At 41.1% G+C, this 22071-nt stretch overlaps 1 protein-coding gene across 1 annotated transcript; it reads left to right on the forward strand.

The window, feature by feature from the left end:
• The first annotated feature begins 2525 nt into the window (after positions 1–2525).
• On the forward strand, positions 2526–14701 carry LOC124622563. The gene is made up of 2 exons (XM_047148309.1): positions 2526–2802; positions 13970–14701. The coding sequence occupies exons 1-2, from the start codon at positions 2527–2529 to the stop codon at positions 14099–14101; spliced, it is 408 nt and encodes a 135-aa protein (XP_047004265.1). The 5' UTR covers position 2526; the 3' UTR covers positions 14102–14701.
• The last annotated feature ends 7370 nt before the right edge of the window (positions 14702–22071 follow it).

Consider the following 22071-nt stretch of genomic DNA (forward strand, 5'->3'; position numbering starts at 1 on the left):
CTTCTATTATCCCTCTTTATTAATGGCACCTGGAGTACAAACGTTCTTACTGGTGCTTAGAACCAGTCAGTTTCCTGTTACTACACCTATAACGTCCTTAATAAATTATTTGCTGTCTAATTCGTCTCATTTATTGAGAAGATACTCTCACACTACAGATTTATGCTGTTCGAACATAAATCTGTTGTATCAGAGTACCTTCTCAATTTGTTGGATACAAATAAGTCATGTATAAAAAGCGATACAGTGGTGTAAATATTTATTGCATCACCTCCTACAATTAACAATTTTTGTTACGATCATTGAATAACTGAGCAAAATTTGCCTGATTTCTCTGGATTTCCATCAGAAATGAATATACACAATAGTTTTTGTCAATTTGTTTTATTCTTAATTTATGTTTGTATAAAAATATTTGTTTTTTATAATTTAACACTTTCTTGAAAAATGAGAGTAAGTGGATGTGTCAGCTATTTTGTTTGCTATTCTGAAATCTGAATATTTATGTTGAAGGAAACACTGCATATTAATGTTGTAACATAGCACTGATTGATTTTAGTGTTTGTTCAAAAATGGTTCAAATGGCTCTGAGCACTATGGGACTTAACATCTATGGTCATCAGTCCCCTAGAACTTAGAACTACTTAAAACTAACTAACCTAAGGACAGCACACAACACGCAGTCATCACGAGGCAGAGAAATTAGTGTTTGTATTGCCTCATATGAACACACTGTTGCATTTAATACTTTGTTGCTCCAACACGCGCCTTAATCACCGCTTGGCATCGTGAAGGCATTGAAAGAATTAACTTTATAATGTGCTCCTCACTCAGTTCATGAAATCACACACGCACAAGGGTCTCCAACAGCTCCCATTTATTCCGTGGCTTCTTTTTGGTGATAGCATTTCTAATACCCTTCCAACAGTTCGCAATAAGATTGAGATCAGGCTGTTTCCAGGGTACTCTAATACTCGAACCCCATTTTGTCGAAGGAAACATTTTACCTGAAATGTAGAAGTACGTGATAATTAGGCAAGAAAGTAATCTGTTTCGTGTTTGGTACAAATATTACTCATAGGACTCACATTCAAAGCTCTATGGCAAGGAGCGGGTTTATCCTGAAAAATGCAATTGGAAACATCTCCAAACTGGTCTCTAATGGTTGGCATAAGCTTCCTTTCAAGGATACTTATGTAGGCATCTGCGTTGACAGTGCCATTGATGAAGTCCAGACGACCTACTCCGTGATTGGAAATGCACCCCCAGACCATCTGTCCCTGTGGGTGTGTGACTGTCTGTGTTATGCATAATGGCAAAAATTCTTCACCTTTCCTTCGACGTGCGAACACTTTTCCATCTGAGCCATGCAGATTATACCTGGACTCGTCTGAAAACATTACTTTGTTCCACATATCTGGTGTCCATGTCGCATGTGCTTTTGCCCATTGCAGTCACTGTTGTCGAATTACCTTGGTCAATAAAGGCTTCCTCCTAGGACGACGAGTTGAGAGTCCAGCCTCCAGTAGTCTATTTCTTACAGTTCTACTGGTTACTGACATGTCGCACATTTCTTCCCAGTCTCGCTTTAGTTCAGTCGATGACAGGCGACAATCGTTAAGCGAAAGCCTTTTCAGTACCCTGACCTGTTTGGCAGTAGACGTACTTTTCCGATCTCTTCCTTTCTCACGATCAACATTTCCTTTTCCCCTGTATTTTTCCAGTAGCCTCGAAATCTTAGACTGATTAAATCTTGTGTTAGAGGCTATCCCTCTGGTGCTGAGATCAATAGACGAATAAGCAAGTATAGCAGCTTTCTTTTCTGGCATTAATTCAACTTACCTGCCCATCTTCTCACTGTAAAGTCTCAACTCAAAAGGGCAGTATAAACACTGGTTTCATTCTAAAACCAAACGACAACGACAAAGAGTTCTGTATTGTTGGAAAACATGCGTGAAGAAGTCAGATTATTAAGACAAGAATATGTCAACAAAGTTTAGCAACAGTGGGACTGGTATAACCTGAAGCAAACTGCTGAAGAAGACGAAAAGACGAAGTAATTCATGGTTATGCAATAAATATTTCCACCATTGTACACTGTTTTTTGATTCTCCAGTCATACGTGAGATTACCAGCCATCCGACAATGAACGTATAAAACAGAAGCTGGTAACAGTGTTTTTACAATAAAAAAACCAAAACCACGTTGTGACAGTTCACAATCAGCATTCAGTTCTATGAAGGAGTCCAGGTTTTTCTGTATCGATAGTAGCAATAAGTTGGTCAGTTGTGACAAGATTTTATGCGGATCTCAACACAGTTTATGTTCTGCAGAATTCTGCTTCTGCACCGGTCCTTGGGCCGGAAGAGATTGCACCGGAAACTGGGACGCTCGCTTATAGGGAAAGAAACAAGCGAGAGTTGACGGCAGTGTTTGTCTTGGCCGGACCCGGGCGGGTGACGCAACGAGCGAGGCGCTGTACTTAAGCGTGCCTGCAGCGCAGGAAGGGACAGTCCAGCCGCCGAGATGCCAGCAGCGCGAGCCTGCAGCCTCTTCGCAGCCGCCGCCGCCCTGTGGGCCGCCGCCCTGGCGCTGCCACCCGCTGGGGGGCCCTACACCATCCGCCTGCTGCAGCAGGAGAGCGTGCTCGTCGTGGGCGACCAGCCGCCGCCGCCCCCGCCGCCCCCGCACCCTCTGCGCGACGTGCTCAGCACGATGCTCCGCTACCTGCCCATCTGGACGGACCAGCACCGGCCACCGGTCGTGGAGGGTCTCGAGGGACCGCTGATGGATCGCTTCACGGTGAGTCGAGCTGCTCGGTCAAATATTGAGCGGGAGCGAAAACAAGACACCGTATAAATAACGCAATGCCCTTTTGTTTTAATTTTATTTTGTCTAAAACTGACATGGTGAGATCGTGGCTGTGTACAATTAATGTAGGTTAATTCTTACAAAGAAGAAAACAGCAACCAGCCACTATTAATACTGCTATTTATTTAGGTAAATAGCGCCGTTACCGGTTTCGAACTGGCAAGTACATCATCAGACGGCTGTTCACATGATTTTCAAGATACACTTTACATTATCGTCCGTTTTCGATTTTTATTATTCCACTGTGGCGAATACTTCGGAATAATAAAAATCAAAAACGGACGATAATGTAAAGTGTATCTCGAAAATCATGTGAACAGCCGTCTGATGATGAACTTGCCAGTTCGAAACCGGTAACGGCGCTATTTACCTAAATAAATAGCAGTATTAATAGTGGCTGGTTGCTGTTTTCTTCTTTGTAAGAATTAACCTACATTAATTGTTTTAATTTTAATGGCGAAACGGAGAGCTGGAGCTGGGCAAATGCGGTATCAGACTGACCAGTACGAGATCTAGTTTTGCAGAGAAAATGTTTAGTTGCTTGAAAGCAATCCGAGTAATTAAGAGAAACCTAATTAGTGATTTGAGAAAAAAATTAATCATTTCAAAGCCTACCTATAAAAAGTTAAATTGATATGATATTTAATTGTCAAAATGGGTTCCTTCGAATTAAGTGGTTGGTTGGTTAATTCGGGGGAGGGGACCAAACAGCGAGGTCATCGGTCCCATCGGATCAGGGAAGGATGGGGAAGGAAGACGACCGTATTCTTTTAAAGGAACCATCCCGGCATTTGCCTGAAGTGATTGAGGGAAATCACGGGATACCTAATCCAGGATGGCCGGACGCGGCATTGAACCGTCATCCTTCCGAATGCGAGTCCTGTGTGCTAACCACTGCGCCACCTCGCTCTGTCGAATTAACTGCAAAATTCAGGAGAAATGAGGTGTCAGTAAGATCTGTTTTCTGAACAAAATTTGAAAATATCGGTCTAATGTTTTGTGAGATGGTTTGTCTAAAAGTAAGAAATAAAACAGAGTACAGTGACATTTGGTGGGCCTATGAATGATGCTCTAAACTATGTACAGCAAATGAGGTGCGTCAAGCGATTCTCTAATCTAATTTATTTATTACTTTTAAACAAATCATTTCACAAAACACTTCGCAGAATTTTTTCCATTTTTTTTAGTTGTCGGCTCTACGTTTTGGCTATCTGATAAACCAGTTAATAGAGAGAGGTTGGCCACAGTGCAGTGCTGTGCTTAAAATACAAGTAAAAAACACAACGTAATCAGCCACTAAACTTATATTCTTTGTTTACTTTTCGCTGCCGAGGCTTTTCTTCATCCTCAGGTGGAAGTTCCAGTTTAGCTCAGGTTCACTTGTCCTGGAAAAATCAACTAGCACGAAATTTCCGGATATTTTTCGGTTTGTCGCTTTGACTGCAGAATGCATTTCCTGGATCCGTCGTGCCGCACCTACAGCTACTAAATATAATTTTTTTAATTTACGATGCTTTCCAAGGCTGGCGTGGAACATACATTCCAAATTATTTCTTCTTATTAAACCACCTGCCGGCCCTTGTTGCCGAGCGGTTCTAGGCACTTCAGTCTGGAACCGCGCGACCGCTTCGGCCGCAGGTTCGAATCCTGCCTTGGACATGGATGTGTGTGATGTCCATAGGCTAGTTAGGTTTAAGTGGTTCTAAGTTCTAGGGTACTGATGACCTCAGATGTTGAGTCCCATAGTGGTCAGAGCCATTTGAACCATATTAAACCATCAAAACAATTTAGCAATCAAACTGACGAACCTAATACGTTTTTTCGACAGCGTTCGTTTCCCGGGAGCAGTGCGAGCTGATGGTGGAATAAATGCAGCAACACTCGTCGTAAATAATAAAGTGTAGTGACTGTTGACATCGTGTTTTTTACTTACCGAACGACGTTACAGAGTGTCGAGTACACAGGGATCCCCACTGTGATATGTTGAGAGGATATGCGCTCTTATTCTCAATTGTTTCTTCAAAGTACCCCTCGAAATTTCTCGTTGAAATTGTGGTTCATCGCGTATAAGCACACATAACAAGCTACTATAAAGTGCATTAGCAAAGGTATTTTGTACCAATACCAGCTTTGAATTCACACAATTTCTTACAGTGATTGCTATTTAATCCCCTAACATTCTCCATTACACTTTTGTTAGACTATACCAACCTGTTCGTGTCTTCGCTGTGAGTATATAAGTTCTTTCGGTGTCTACCGGCAGGCCATTCGACAATGGACCCAAATATTGAGGTATTACTCGGGCGCACACTGTGGGGTAGGGCATTACTAGGTCAGTACGTATACTCGCATTCGTTAAGACAACGCTTCATATCTGTATCCAGCATCCAGTTTATTCTTCTCGTGCTTTCCGTAAAAAGCTCAAGGCAAATGCTGTGATGCACCCTTCGAAAAGAACAGAACCTGTTTCTTGCGCTATAGATCCTCAATGTGACCATGTCTTCTGTCTCTAATGACTTCGTTGTCCACGGGACGTTAAACCCTAATTTTCCTTTCTGTGCGGTTCCCTTGGCAAATTCATTCCTCTTTCCCTGTACCTTCCCAATGAACCAAATTCTTATATTCGCCTTACCCTGTACGGTTTCACGGGTTAATACCACTTCATAATTTTATACCTTTTTATAGGGAGCTTGTGACAGATTCGGAAGTCGACTACTAACTTTTTATTCGTTTTTGTAGTCTTCTTCCAGTTATTTATGTACATTGTCCATTTATCAGCATTTAAAGAGTGCTATCATTGGTACGCCAAGAGGAAATTTACCTAGATCTGGTAATCTTATCACGTATTAGAACATGAATTTCTTTCGAAACATAAATGGTAGTGCCTTTCGTGTTGGTATGTTAATAAAGCTGTAGACATCTGTAGAACGTCTCTCAACGTATTCTGGTAGATGCATTCCCAGTCTAAATCACTGTGCTTTCATTATTACTAGAGGGAAGTAACACCCCGCCTGGGCAAACATAGTGACACAGATATTCTCATTACATGTACTGACAAGCAAGCGAAATCGTTAATCTGAACGATTCCCTGCCGAGTTCTGTCAATAATTAGCGCATAAATTGCCTCCATTCATGATCATAATTACGCTCACATCATGTAACCAGAAAACTGTTCGTACCGATTGGAAAAGAGCATAGATCAAACTCATCCAAAAACAAAATACAAAAAGACCTTAGAACTGACTAACACAATCATCTCCATTTATTGCAGAATCCTAAATCCCCTTCTAAGTTCAAACGTAAAGAGTTATGCAGAACTGTATCGCCTTCTCCATGGAAACTTGTAAATATTCCGAAAACTTCGTTTTTCTGAAATTCATCTCGCGCTCTTTACACGTCATATGATAAATCATTGACACAGGTAATCAGGTTGACTCGTAGTCTCTAGATTTCTGTAAATCTTTCGAGGCAGTACAACACAGATGTCTACTGGAAGCAATTAGTCCGCATCGCATATCAAATCAGATTTTTTTATTGAATTGCAAATTCCTTTATGAGGAAGACTCAGCACGTTACCCTGGATTGGAAACTACAAACATGTCGCGCTTCTTATGACACGTCTCATGGTGCATTGCTCAAATATTAATCACATTCACTTGGCAAAAAGACGTCACACCAGTCCTGACGCATTCCGTTCAGTTTCTTACTGGATTTACTTTTTTTGACCGTAGTTAAATTCCAATAAAAGATTTAGTTTACGTGAACAGAAAATATTTTAAGTGTTGAGTATCTCTGTAATCCACAAGAAAATGAACTATTGTACATTACGTTCTTGGGCTGTAGAGAAAACGCTATCAAAGAAAATAATACGAACCAGGTAGACATTACTAGTTCTTACAGAATTAAATGTAGAGCAAGAGAGATTTCAACAAAATCGATATGTGTAACTACGTAATATGATGTCACAGCTGCATCTCCCTTGTTCCTGTACATAACAAATATAGTTTGCTCTGGTAGCAGCATTGTAAAAAACTTCGAATGTGACAGTTTTGCGATGCGAACCACGTGATAGGGCAATATTAATCTGAAGGTTACCACTAATCTTATAGTGGGCTAGGCAACTGCACTGGACTACAAATAGCCATTTGTCTATACTTGTAGCGTATCTCACAGGGAACTGGATGCACAATAGGACAACTCGCTCCGTATGTATTCCAGCTTGCAAGCGAAGGATGGAAGGGAGATTTGAACTACGTTCAGTTTGTGACGAGATCATTACAGACAAGAAAACGGTTGGATTGAACAGGAATGGGCAGGGAAATTAGCCACCGTTCCATAATTCACCTTGAGTGATTTAGGGAAATTACCTGAAATCTGGATGGCCAGATTTTAGGTGATATTTACTTGCATCAGGAAGATGGTAAATGACCCCCAGTCGAGGAAAGCTGATCAGAAGCTTTGTGCCTCACTTAACTTGTGAAATTCACAGAACCTTAAGTCTCAAAGTGGCCCAGTAAATTACTCCTTCTCCATAAATATATCACAAAGTAATTGTACATGTAAGATGAGAGATCAGTGTTCGAAGCAGATTAATATGAGTACATTCTTCTCTTTACATTACCATGATAAACTATCACATGGCTCTTGGCGAGTTTAACAGTAACTGCACACTATACTCGCAAACACTGTGTTGTTTTGTGTTTTGTGCGAAATTATTTGGAAATAACTGTTGAACATCGCTTTCCTCTTCTTTCCGTTACGTTTAACCTCACTGGAAACCTATAAAATTTGTATTGATTCCACTCGTTTCAGTGTCATGTTAAATTACAAAAATGACATTCGTAAACTATTTATTTTGTTAGATGGCCCTAAGATAATAATATTCTGTTTTTCCCGTCTCCCTTAGCGGTATCGCAAACTAATTTACGTTTTCATACAACGAAGAGCTTGAAAACGATTCTTTCTTCCTTCAGTCTACAAATCATGGAACTTCATGTCATCGAAATCAAGTAATTAACTCACGTGAGTAGATGGTATTGTGAGCAATGCACATCTCACGAGTAATTGGTAAACACAAACCTTCGGCCGCGGGAGATGAAAGTTGAAAAATCTGACTGTTGTTAACCGAGGCAACATATCTCAGTTTTCAATACAAGAAACGCGGATCTTCTTCCGCACGCAGTTTCGAATTTGGTATTCCGCTTTTGCATGTGCATTTGGCATCAGATACGCTTAAGCGGTCGGGGAACTTTGCAAAATAAATGCTGGGCCTTATTCAGATGCTAATGCATTCACACGCGCGCAGCATTATTTTAGATGAAAAATGGCAGATTACGTGGCTGAAAATAAAGTTCCCACTTACGACTGATTTACAGCGTGTAGGTATTCGCCCCTGGCAATAATAGTAAGGTACATTGTGCCTTAATATAACGCTTTAATTATTCGCTACCCTTAGCACTCATACGATGTGTACGTGAATAAAGAACGCTTTATATGTAGGCTGCTGTTTTTCTCAGACAGACTGTGCCACTTTATATCGCCAACAACATTACTATAAGGCAATGTACTGGCTAACGTTGAGGACACCTGTGATATTTCCCTGTTTTTGACCATTCAGTCCCATGGTCCGTCTCTCAAGACCTCGTGACTGACGGGACGCTGAACTCTAGTTGAGATGGTCATTGCCGAAAGGTCATGAGTCAATTTTTTTACTAAAATGAGTTACATATTTGAATTAGGTGATGAAGGGTAGCCAGATTAATACGTACAAGAAGGACAGTAGTCAACCATCAAATGAAGTCACTATCAGAGCCCGAATCTTCACGCCACCTAGAAAGGTCATGAGTCATTGACTCCTGCCAAATTTGCAATAACTATATGGAAATGTGTTTAGTTGAAGCGAAAAGACATTGGTGGCCTGATGCTTCACGTGTATATTTTTTTATTAAGTTTGACAAACTGTAATATTCCGGTTAGTGATTCACCACAGGAGCTCCAAAAAAGTTTTACAGTAAAATTAATGAAGTTTCTGACAGAAGCGAAAAGAAAAATCAAGTCTGTAATTTGAAGTTTGACTACAAACAAAATTTTCCGTTACCAAATATTACTATTCGGGATATGTGTTATCTGAAAAAGCTATAGGTCAGTGTTTTTGACACACTTAATGCGATAAGTAAGCACTCACACTTTTACGGGTAGCATGAAGGCGAAGCCAAGAAAGATGGAAACTAAGTTTGGTCATTTGTATACCATTACATCCAGACACAGATCCCAGAAGATCTGAATGAGCTTCATCTGTCCTCCATCGGGTGTGCCTGTCGGAATAAGAATGACACAATGATTCACTTTTATCTAAGATGCAAACCAACTGGGAGATTTAAGATGACGAAATATTACTTCCCCATACACGAGCATAGTTTTCTCCCAAAATATACAGATAGGACCATAAAGAAGTTGATGAGCTATCATGACAGGACCTATATGCTGGAAGAGTATGCCATAATGATGAAAAAGGAATCAAGTAAATTCCCAGGGGAAACTGTGAACAATGTTGCTATATTAGAATTTAAAAATTGGTGGCTTGTCTATTTGACAAAGTCTTGCCTCTCTGAATCAAGCATGGTAAAATTTCCTAAGTACTATGAAATTTCTTTTTCTCCTTCTAAATGGATGAGTTTTGAGTATGATGCATGTTATACTGGAAAAATGAAAAGAGAGCAGTTCATTGATGGTGCTTTCACAGCAATATTTCAGCTCCTTTACATCTTCACTAAGGATCGTGTACCTTCCAGGGAGTTAGCATATCCTGAAAAATGGGTGCCCAACAATTTCAAAAAAATACGAGATATATTGGAAATGAAAAAGTATATTCCACCTGCGTATATGAGATTTTACGATGAACTGCATGAATGGCAAATAGCAGGGGGAACAAACAATGACGACGATTACCAAAAAGATTAACATCTTTTATTGTGTTTTTCTTCAGCATCGTTATAAGTAGTGCAGCTACTGCTCAAAATGTGAATAAAATAGTAAGTGTCTCATCTGAGTTTGAAATTTAGCATATTCACTGATTTTGTAATGAAATCATCATGTTTCTCCAATTGTATCTTCAATTTATTGTAATGAATAGTTGTTCATTGCAAAAAAGGTCAGGAGTCAGCGGGTTTTAAATTTGCAAATTACGAAACAAAAATACACAAAGCTGCACAGTCCTCGGACTCTTCCTAGACCATTGGCATTGAATAACAATAAATACGCACATGGTTTATGCTGTAGGGTGTTTTGCCTTCTCCTGTAAAATCTTAATTTTGTGACTCATGACCTTTTTGAAATAATCGATTCATTTACTTTTTTTTCTTTTTTTGCTTCCGTGAGTAGCGTCGCTTAGTTACTGAGGAGACCAGTGCAAAGAGGTACAAAAATATAAGTGCAGTGGCCTTCGTTTGTCAAGTATGCAGACACGCGTTTGCTTTAAAGAAGTGTCAATATTTTCACTGCTTGAGCATACTGAAGGCGTAGGCGTTTCGCCGCAAGCAGAATCCTGGAGGTCATCCTGACGGGAACCTGTAGTGTTTGCTATAGACACTACACGCCACCCTCGCAAACTCATAGCGACAACTCAGTATTCCAGTGCAGAAAAGAACGTTCCTTTCGCCAGTCATACCGTTAGTAGCAGTCTATTAATAAATGCCCCTTTGCTATTCGTTTTTATTCCCTTCTCTAGGCAAGTCACTTCCACCTAATAAGCCGTTACACAAAAGATGACACCTTGTCAATGCTTTTGTCATGTGATGGTGTACAATATCACTGCAAAATTCTATTTATGCGATTCCGAAAGATAATTGTGTTAGACACTCATTGTTCATTATCATTCTTACCAAGACGACAAGATTAAGCTGTTAGAATAAGAGGACACTTAAAAGTAATACTTGCTGTACCCCATCCTGTTCATTTACACAGAGATGAAAAAAGTCATGGGATACCTCTTAATATCGTGTCGGACTTTCATTTGCCGTCCGCAGCTCGTGGTCGTGCGGTAGCGTTCTCGCTTCCCACGCCAGGGTTCCCGGGTTCGATTCCCGGCGGGGTCAGGGATTTTCTCTGCCTCGTGATGACTGGGTGTTGTGTGGTGTTCTTAGGTTAGTTAGGTTTAAGTAGTTCTAAGTTCTAGGGGACTGATGACCATAGCTGTTAAGTCCCATAGTGCTCAGAGCCATTTGAAAAATTTTTTCCATTTGCCCGGCGTATTGCATCAACTCGAAGTGGCATGGGCTCCACAAATCGTTAGAAGTGCCCTGCAGAAATATTGAGCCATGTTGCCTCTATAGCCGTCTATAATTGCGAAAGTGTTCTCAGTGCAGAATTTTGTACACGAACTGACTTCTCGATTATGTCCCATAAATGCTCGATGGGATTCATATCGGGTGACCTGGTGGGCAAATCATTCTCTCCGATTGTCCAGAATGTTCTTCAAACCAATTGCGAACAATAGTGGCCCGGTGACATGACATTGTTGTTTGGGAGCATGAAATCCATGAATTGCTCAAATGGTCTCGAAGTAGCCGAAAATAACCATTTCTAGTCCGATTCAGTGGAGCCTAGGACCCAGCCCATTCCATGTTACAACATGCCCACACCGTTATGGAGCCACCACGAGCTTGCACATTGGCTTGTTGAAATTGAATCCATGGCTTCGTGGGGTCTGCAACACACTAGAACCCTGCTATCAACGATTACCAACTAAAATCGGGACTCATCTGACCAGACCACGATTTTCCAGTCGTCTAGGGTCCAACGGATGTGATCACGAGTCCAGGAAAGGCGCTGCAGGCGGTATCGTTTTGTTAGCAAAGGCACTCGCATCGGTCGACTGCTGCCATATCCCATTAACGCCAAATTTCGCTGCACTGTGCTAACGGATATGTTCGTCGTATGTCCCACAGTGGTTTCTTCGGTTATTTGGCGCAGTCCTGCTTGCCTATTTGCACTGACGGCTCTACACAAACGCCACATCTCACATTGATGTGATGGCCGTCGGCTACTGTGATTTCCGTGTTGAGAGGTAACGCCTGAAATTCAGTATTCTCGGCACATTCTTGACACTATGAATTTCTGAAAACTGTCTAACGATTTCCGAAATGATATGTCCCACGCGTCTAGCTCCAACTGCTTTCAAAGTCTGTTAATTCCCGCCGTGCGGCGATAACCAAGCTGGGAACTCTTTCACATGAATCATCTGAGGACAGGTGACAGCTCCGATAATGTACTGCCCTTTTATACCTTGTGTACCCGATATTAACCCTTATGTATATGTGCATATCGCTACACCATGACTTGTCCCCTCAGTGTCTTATGTGCGTTGAGGTTTAACATTAGAATCCGATTACCATCAGGAGTATTCATTAGATTTGTAAACTGCTTGACTTAGTTTCGAGCCAGCCGCGGTGGCCGAGCGGTTCTAGGCGCATCAGTCCGGAACCGCGCGACCGCTACGGTCGCAGGTTCGAATCCTGCCTCGGGCATGGACGTGTGTGATGTCCTTAGGTTAGTTAGGTTTAAATAGTTCTAAGTCTAGGGGACTGATGACCTCGGATGTTATGTCCATAGTGCTCAGAGCCATTTTGAACTTAGTTTCGAAAAAATCGGTTTTGCCTAAAGTCTTACCCACATTTTAGAAATCTGCAAGCCGTTGTGCAATGTGTGATACGAGGGTGAGTCAAATGAAAACCTTAAATTTGTAATAACAAATCGAAATTTCACGCCGTGATACTGTAAATTGGTAAGTGTGCTACAAACAGCGTCCAAATGGCCTGTAGGTGGCAGCATAGTGCAGATGCACACATACCGTCGCAGTATCAGTATAAATATGGCCGCCCCACTAGCTACTTGCACCAGGGAAGAACAGCGTCCTGTTATTCGGTTTTTGCGTAATGAAGGTGTGAAACCTATTGAAGTTCATCGACAAATGAAGGTTCAGTACGGTGAAGCATGTTTGTCACAGCACTAAGTCTACGAATGGAATAGGAAGTTCGCAAATGTTGTGACTTTAGTGGAAGATGCTCCTCGTCAAGGTCAGGCACAACGAGTTGTGACTCCACAGAACATTGCGGCAGTTGAAGCCATAGTGAAGGAAAGCCGCCGAGTGACACAGAATGACATTGCAGCATGTTTACAGTTTAGTCATGGGTAGCACACCACATTGTGCATGATGTGCTCCAGTTTCACAAAGTGTCTGCAAGATGGGTGCCACCGCAGCTGACTCCTGATATGAGAGAACGACGTGTTGATGCTTGTGAAGAACTTATTCGGCGTTTTGAACGAGAAGGTGATGGCTTCATTGTAAGAATCGTTACTGGGGACGAAACATGGGTTCACTTCCACATACCGGAAACGAAGAGAGCGAGCAAGGACTGGAACCATTCCACATTACCAAAACCAAAGAAGTTCCGAACAGAACCATCAGCAGGGAAGGTTATGCTGACACTCTTTTGGGACGAAACAGGCGTCATTTTGGAGCATTACATGCCTAGAGGGACCACTGTCACCAGTGCATCATACACGGATCTCCTAAAAAATCATCTGCGGCCTCTAATCAAATCAAAGCGACGTGCATTGCTATCAGCAGGAGTCCTTTTGCAACATGACAATTCAAGCCCCCACACTGCCTGTACAACAGTTGTAACAGTTACAGACCTGCAATTTGAGCGTCTTCCTCATCCACCATACTCACCAGACCATGCCCCAAGTGATTTCCATATGTTTGGACCACTCAAAGACGCAATGGGAGGAAAGAAGTTCCGTTCTGATGAAGAGGTACGCCACGTGGTGCATGAGTGGTGGCGCGGACTACGGAAGGAATTTTTTTCTAACGGAATTTATGCACTTTGTAAGCGCTGGAGGACTTGCATTGAGCGTGGGGGAGATTATGTTGAAAAGTAGTACAGCTTTGTACCACTTCTGCACAACGAATAATATTTAAAAAATATTTAAGGCTTTCATTTGACTCACTCTCGTATAACATTATTCGGCCTTTGGTGTTACGAATGTCTAGCGAATTGCTTGCTAGAGTGCTGACTGTGCCCGTATGTTTGCGCAGACTACGACAGCGGCAACGACCACCTCCAACAGCACGAGGAAGGGCATCCTCAGCTTCATCAACGCGCCCGACAGGCCCTGTCCCGGCAACCAGCGCAGGGACGTCACCGGCCAGTGCAGGGAGCCGTGGTAGTTGCCGGCGCGGCGCCCCGGGAGGCCCGGCGAGTCGCCTGCATCTTCAGAAGGCCACCTAGCGGCAGGAGAGCCGTGCTGCCGCTTGTGGTTGTTGGGAAACGCGTCTCTCCAATGGCTCGAACAATGAATCGTGTAACTCTTCTAAGGAAATACAGTAAAACAACGTCTGTGTCATTCGTCAGACAAGCAAATCGACTATGTGAATAAGATAAGAACTTCAGAATTCTGAAGATACGACTAAGGAATCTGTGATGAATTAAAAATCAACAGCATGGCTCCAGATTACAGAAAGTTTATTCATTCGTTTATGAATCTGCCGTACCTGTCTCTTACGTAGTATTGCCTCAACTACCAAACACGCAGCGCTCAGCTTTGCTTCGAAATCAGAAATATTTCCTATATTCCTTCTTATACAATAGTGGCAGTTCATTGCAGAATTTTTTAGGAATATGAAACTAAAACCCTAAAGCAATTTGTTAGAAATACCAAGCAGCATCATTCATTGTATAATTAATGTTAACACTCTTCCATCATCACTTATTTATTTTTATGTATATAAGATTTTGCATGACGTAAATAAACTTTTATTGCATCAGCACTCAGTTATTTTTATTGTTCTATTTAAATTTCAGTGGTCAGAATTTAATTCATATTCAGTGTTTCTAAGCCAGTTTGAACGTAATGAATAATCATATTACATTATAAGCTCACCTGTTGCCAGGAATTGCTGAAATGTAAGTTACACGTCAGTTTATCACAGTGCATGGAGTCCTATGTATACTGAAACCTAACTGCAGTGAGATCAAATCACTTTAATTACTCTGAGCTAACTATGTGGCATGAACAGATACAGGTAAAAACAGTATTTACAGGTAAAACTACAAGACGTAATTTTTTTTTCTATCAGGCACGCAGGCCATTTGCAAATTATATCTTGGTAAGTACAGTGTCCACAGTTACATCTACTCATGTTGATCATACCGATACTATCATTCGTCATCTTATGTCTTAACAACAGGTAACCAGTAACTGCTAACGTAATTTACTGTGATCCAGATTTTCGATGTTCACTGCTCCGGTATCGACGCTGCTATAGGTCGTCACCAAGTGAGACCATTTGATGCCTTACAGTGCAATCTATTATGCGTCATATCCTGACACATGCGACAGTCATTAACTGAATGCTGTACACATCGTGGTTGATTACATCTTCTGATTATCTAGGGGAAGTCGCAAGATAGCTGTTCTCATCTGGATGTTCGTATTTAAATTATCAATCAGAAATATTTGAATTATTTGAAGTAGCACTCCTAAAACAAAAATATCCCGATGAAAGTATCTCATCTAACTTGTACATGTGGTTAGGATGAAAACAAAATTTGTATTAATTGTTTTTATACTAACTTCAGAAAAAGATTATTGAAATAGAAAGAACGACAACTATATGTGATCCATGAGGTCTCGCCTCCGCTGCATAATCAGATAAATAAAAGACGAACATCTGTATAAAAACTACGTAGAACTACTACACTTCTTGGGGAATGAGAACAACACTGACGAATATAGCCTAGCAGAAGTTCAAAGAGTCGTACTCTGGAAGGAGTTAGCAAAGCGTGAAGAGTTTAGGATACATCCTCGGCATCGAGCAGCGTACTCTGTCGTCGTCAGGGAGCTGTACTGTTCCAGAAGGACAATGTCCATTCACGTACTTGGTCCACGCAGCGCTCAAATTTGTATTTAATTCTTTGGAAACAATCTGTTCCCCCGCGAGCTCCGTATATGGCAGGATGGAGTCTGGCGAGACCAACACCCCTTCAACTATTGAGACAATAGGGGGACGTAGAGAAGTCGCTCAAGACGACATTCGCAACTGTCTCCATGAACGGTTGCACTACTAAATGGTAGCTAAAGAAAATTAAACGAGATACTAGAAGTGTTCTCCAATATAATCTGTCTGGAAGTGGATGATCGAGTATTTACGATCCTTTAATAACGTGACAATAAGACTTTATTTACGTGAAACATCTGCATAAATGTGATTTTATTTTCCATTAGGGTAAGGTAATGAACAGGTCCACTGAGAGATATTCCGGGAGTGTCACAGGTTCTCAGATATTTGTTTACATAACAAGTTAGCTACTTTAAAATCACAGTTATTTTACACATACACATGTTTGATGGGCGGTTATCATGACTGGCTATTAATACGGAAACAAAACATATCCCAACTAATCAATTATTTTCAAGTTTTTTTTTTATTAACGGCGCATGTGACACTGTTGATGGTCGTCCATCTGTCGAATGCGGACGTCAAAGCTGGCGACTTGCTTCAGTACATTCGAGAGGAGTAAGCTGTCTGACGGCACCGGGTTTAACAGTCTCTCTTCTCTCATCATCGCCAGCCGGAGTGGCCGAGCGGTTCTAGGCGCTACAGTCTGGAACCGCGCGACCGCTACGGTCGCAGGTTCGAATCCTGCCTCGGGCATGGATGTGTGTGATGTCATTAGGTTAGTTAGGTTTAAGTAGTTCTAAGTTCTAGGGGACTGATGACCTCAGAAGTTAAGTCCCATAGTTCTCAGAGCCATTTGAACCATTTTTCTCTCATCATCGGACAGCATAAACATAATAACACACCATACACACCCATTAAGGTCACTTACACTCAACAGGAACACCTAACACAAAACTCTCCCAGTTCATGAATGAAACGTACTACTGTGCGCGAAGGAAAGCAAAACCTTTCCAATTAGATAGCTGAACCTACCTCTCGGGATCTCCCTGCCCCCCACGTCGTATGATAATCAATCAACCATAAGCAGTTCTGGCTACAAGTACGAAGAAAGAGTTGGTGGCAGACGTAAACACGATTCTGCCCAACAGGCGATGTATCAGATGAATAGGTAAAGCAGAGACGATGCGGTATTTGCAGTACACCGCCGTCGTCTTAGGCAGTCTTAGTAATCCAAAGATGAATACTCTCCTATCTAAGAACAGCTATGACTAAAAACACATAACTTCGCTTATGTAGCTGTAGTTGAGACTGTCCATAATTCCGAGCATCTGGGATCATCTACAGTACACAATGACGCGCCACACCGCCTCACCACCCAAAAGATAGACAACGCGATGTGTGAGACGGCGTCCCAGACATATCCAGTCATCATCACCATCTGATGCGATACTCGCCAGTAAAGACGATTGTGTTGTTACGTCTCTGTGTTTATATTGGCTTCAGGGGTGTGCTGTTTCAATGAATTAACGTATAAGCAATCACTGACTGCAGTCTGCAGATGCTAACCATCTGTGGGAGCAATTGATGTCACACTTGCAGCAGCTTTCCATGGATACGGCTAGGGACCTAAAGCAACTCACTGGTCATGTCAGTGATAGGCAAATGTAATGTCTCTTTCCGAGTAGTAACATCACATTATGTAGTCCACTGCAGGAGAACACCTCACTTTTTTCAGGCCATGACATCCATACATGCGTCTCTGGATTATTAAACTAAAATATAAATATCGCTTGCTTAAAGAAAAGTGCTGACTTATTGGTATACTGATTCATTTTCACGTCTTCGGTCTCGAATGATGTCAGCAAATGAGATGGCGCAGTGCTTACTATACGAGCTCACATTCGAGAGGATCGAGGCTCAGATACAACTATTTTGTGATTTTAAGGCTTCCTTCAGTTATTTAAGGCACATATCTCTACTTAACTTGTCGTCGACAGATTTCCAAAGGTACAACTTTCTACTTACATTACGCGTACAAAAAGAAGAAACAGTACTATGGGACTCCTCAGAGCAGATACATAACGACGAAAGTATTTTCAAACATATCTTTCAGTTTCGTTACTTAATTTTTTATAGTTATTTCATCTGGTGTGATGCCGTATGGAACACCTTTTATCGTGTGCCTACCTCATGATTTCTTGTGGAGGATATCTGCAAAAACACAGGCCAGTACACTAGAATAAACCAAAAATAAAAGGTTAAGTGCTATTTTATTCATAACTTCTTTTCGGAAATTTCTGAATTTTTGCAAAATCTAGCTTGTAATTTCTGAGGAAAGAAAACTCGTGATACGTACGTGGATAATAGCTATCATCAAATATGTCAGAGAACACGTTACTAGATGAACATTAGCTTAATATAGTTGGAAAAGTTGCACGAGAAAGACAAAGATATTTTCAACTTTACGGTGTACGTACTGAATGAAATATTCATTTGTTACATTTCGGCCTTGAAAAGCGAAACGTGTCTGCTCTTGGTATAGATAACTTACCCGAATAGTTGTTAATAAAAGTTATTAGTGAACGCAAGATACGAAATCAGTCAGCAATAGCTACTTGACTATAATAATTTATTCTTTTGTAGTAAATGACATCCCGAAACAACAGCAATTCACATTTATATATAGATACTGACATCGAGTACTAACAGGTGACATATTTATGCTAAGCAATCTTTTACAAGGCGCGGAATCGAAATAATTGATTTTTACTGGATCTAGAACACCAAATACCGATTAATGTACAGTAATTGCATTTGTCAGTTCCCATACTGTATGTATGAAATTAAAAGAAAAGTAAGTGAAACTGCAGCTTTGCTACACAGATAAGTTTACTTAATATTTATGTGGAATAAAAAAAAATTTTTTTCATAACTCTTAATGTATAAACGTACCATCAGCTGCATCTAAAATCAAAGTAAATGTAGACTACATCTTCCTCGCGGATAAAAACTGTTGCATCTAAGTTGTATCGTTGTTAAAATAAGCTGTAGCCTTTAGGAACGTGCAGTGTATGTATGCTACACGTTTTATCCAAATGGCCATGAAACCGGTCCATGGAAAACATTAACAGTTTCTTATTCCATCTGAAATTACAAATTGCTGCAACCCGTTACAATTTTGTTTCACTTCCTCTACACGTTTAGTAGAGTTTAACCTCAATCATCAGGTGGATTTCTGTCAATTTGTAAAGCATGTATGTATTATATATAAGACTTTCAGGTAATCTATGGCACTGTCTGGTACCAGAAGACAAAAAGCAAAACTCTGTTTTAGTACGAGGTTCAAAGTTGTGTGGTGATTTCTAATTGAATAGGTGAATAGTAATGTAGAAGTAACTTTCAGTAGTCACAGGCTCCCTTTTCTCACGTGCTTGCAGCACATACAAAGTCATAGATACATCGTGTACACTGAACTAAACAACGACGTGTTATTAAGAGCTAACAAGTCCAAAGAATACACAACAATAATATTGCCAACAATGACAAATTTATAAATATTTAATTGTTATTATATTAAGCTGATATTGCTCCTGTGTTGTTTTTAAGTGTGCGGGTGTAAATGTGAGGGGGTGCCTGAGAGGGAAAGAAAGGAAGGAGAGTACAGACTGTATATGGCTTAGCTGTCGGTTGGAACCGTATGATTGCCATAATTTTTAGGGTGACGTTTACGATATATGTCGTAAAGTCAAGTCATATATATCTAACTGTGCTATACAATTAACATACCTAAATAATGATGAATGTATTCTGGCTGTGAAGGTGCTGTGTGGGGATGTATTGAGTGGCCCTAAAGGTAGTGGCTTATACACCAGTTAGTGGTTTAATTAAACTTACAACTGTTACGTGGTACGTATGTGAAATGGCTGAGGAAAGACGTGGACTCTGTCTATTAATAACGTAACCAGCTACAAGGTGTCTGATAAGTCACTTCCTAATTTTAAACAGCTATAGTTTGTTTATTTATGAACAGTTTTCTTAGAACTACTTTTGTTGGAAACAGCACTCATTGAGGTTGGGTTTAGCATCATTTTAAACCTCGACATAAGCATTCTCCACGCATGTTTTTTCAAACAAACTGATACGCGATACTGCTGCCTGTCGCTTGTGAGGTTGAACATTGGCTAAGCCATCAGATATTGCTACTTACAATTCATCCGAGTTCCTCCTCCTTAGCCCACCCCCGGAGAAAAAAAATCGCAAGGCGTTAAATCAGAGCTGCGGGCAGGCCATTCATGTGCACCACGTCTGTCAATCCAACGAGTTGGGAAATGATCATGCAGCCATTTGTGGACATCACTTGCAAAATAAGCGGATGCTCCGCTCTGCATGAAGTGAAGCTGTGGGCTGTTCCACTGTGAAATTGCTCGCCATACACGATCTTGCTGCATTTTCAGGCACCTTCCGCCGTTCACTGTGTTCCACAGAAAGAAAGGACCAATAACTTAACACTGTGAAATTGCTGGTCATACACGATCTAGCAGCATTTCCAGCTATCTTTCGCTTTACTGCGTTCCGTACAAAGAAATGATGTCAAATCATACTGTCACCTTCCGACGCCCCTGTGCTTTTTCAGCACATTCGAGTGGGTTACCGGTAGCCCAATAACGACAGTTATGCCTGTTCACAAATCTCCTAGTGTGGAAAACTGCCTCATCAGTCCACACAATGTTCTTACAAAGTTCAGGCCAATCATCATTTCAACCTAAGAAAACTTAGAACTACTTAAACCTAACTAACCTAAGGACATCACACACATCCATGCCCGAGGCAGGATTCGAACCTGCGACCGTAGCGGTCGCGCGGCTCCAGACTGTAGCGCCTAGAACTGCGCGGCCACCCCGGCCGGCCTGCCACAGTGATCAGCAAACTATTGCTGCACGTAATGTGGCTTCCACGGCGTAAAAGTGGACTCTTTCTTAAGAATTGTAACAACTGCATAATGTGAAAGACCACTTTCACGAGATCATTGAAGTAGTGATTTCTTAGGGCTGCTAGTGAACTCTGTCAACATTCTCTGGTGTTCTCTAAGATGATGGTCTTCCTGAGCTTCTTCTATCGACGACTCTGTGTTGTTAGTGATTTAGAACGACAATTTTTAACTGTTTTTGCATCCCCTGTGGCATGGATCCTCATTCAACACTCCATCGTCTTTGTACTCGCATCACGGACCCCTAGACATCACAACGACCTGTTATTTTGGCCCGTTTTTCCACAGTCAACAAAGGCGGCATTTTCCAACTGAAATAAAAGAAGAAGTAATGTTAACACAACAACAAAGAGTGCTGCTTCTAATATAAATAGTTCTAAAAAAATTGGTCCGTAAGTAAATAATTTATAACTGTTTAAAAATATGGAGTGACTCATCAGACACCCATAGGTATGCACATAAGCTGACGGGGGGGAACGTTCTATTGGTGTGTGGTTTGAATTAGGTTTTATTAGTTAAACCAAATAACAGCTTCTCTAGAAACCCCATGTAATCATGCAAATAACTAATAACGTAGGTGACTATAAAGGGAGAAGAAGAGAATGTGTGTGTCTTTTATGTGTGTGTGTGTGTGTGTGTGTGAGAGAGAGAGAGAGAGAGAGAGAGAGAGAGAGAGTGCGTGTGTAGAGGGGAAGAGATTATTTATGTTCATATTTAATAAACGAGGCTGCTGTTGTCAACAGAGATGATACTGCTGTAAATGTCGTTCAGGGTAAAGTCCCGTTTCTTTGATGTCTGTGTATTTGAAATGTTTCGAAGATCTTTAGTTTTTTGACTTTAGGTTGGGTGTGTAGAATGCTGATAGTTGCGTTATAACATAGCCTTATAAATGGGTGGCTATTGCTGATGTACTGTATTTTTTGTTTCTTAAAGGCACCACGTGTTCCTTAAATTTGATGTCGAATGATCTGCCTGTTTGACTTATCTAGAAAAAGTCACAGTGCAAACATTCAGTTTCGTATATACCCATATGGTGTAGCTGATTTCTTGTATTGCTGCTATGAGGTAATTTCCGTCCAATCTTCTTGTCAGTGGAGAAACATATGTTACTACCTTTGTGTTTAAACACATTGGCAGCTGGATTTAAAGAATTACCCATAAACAGGACTGTATGGGAGATCTTACTCTCTACTTCTTATTTTGTGGAGGCCTTGACAGTACCGAGTGACTCAATGTGTGAATTGTCGAA

Source organism: Schistocerca americana, chromosome 1 (assembly GCF_021461395.2).
Source record: "Schistocerca americana isolate TAMUIC-IGC-003095 chromosome 1, iqSchAmer2.1, whole genome shotgun sequence".
NCBI lineage: Eukaryota > Metazoa > Arthropoda > Insecta > Orthoptera > Acrididae > Schistocerca > Schistocerca americana.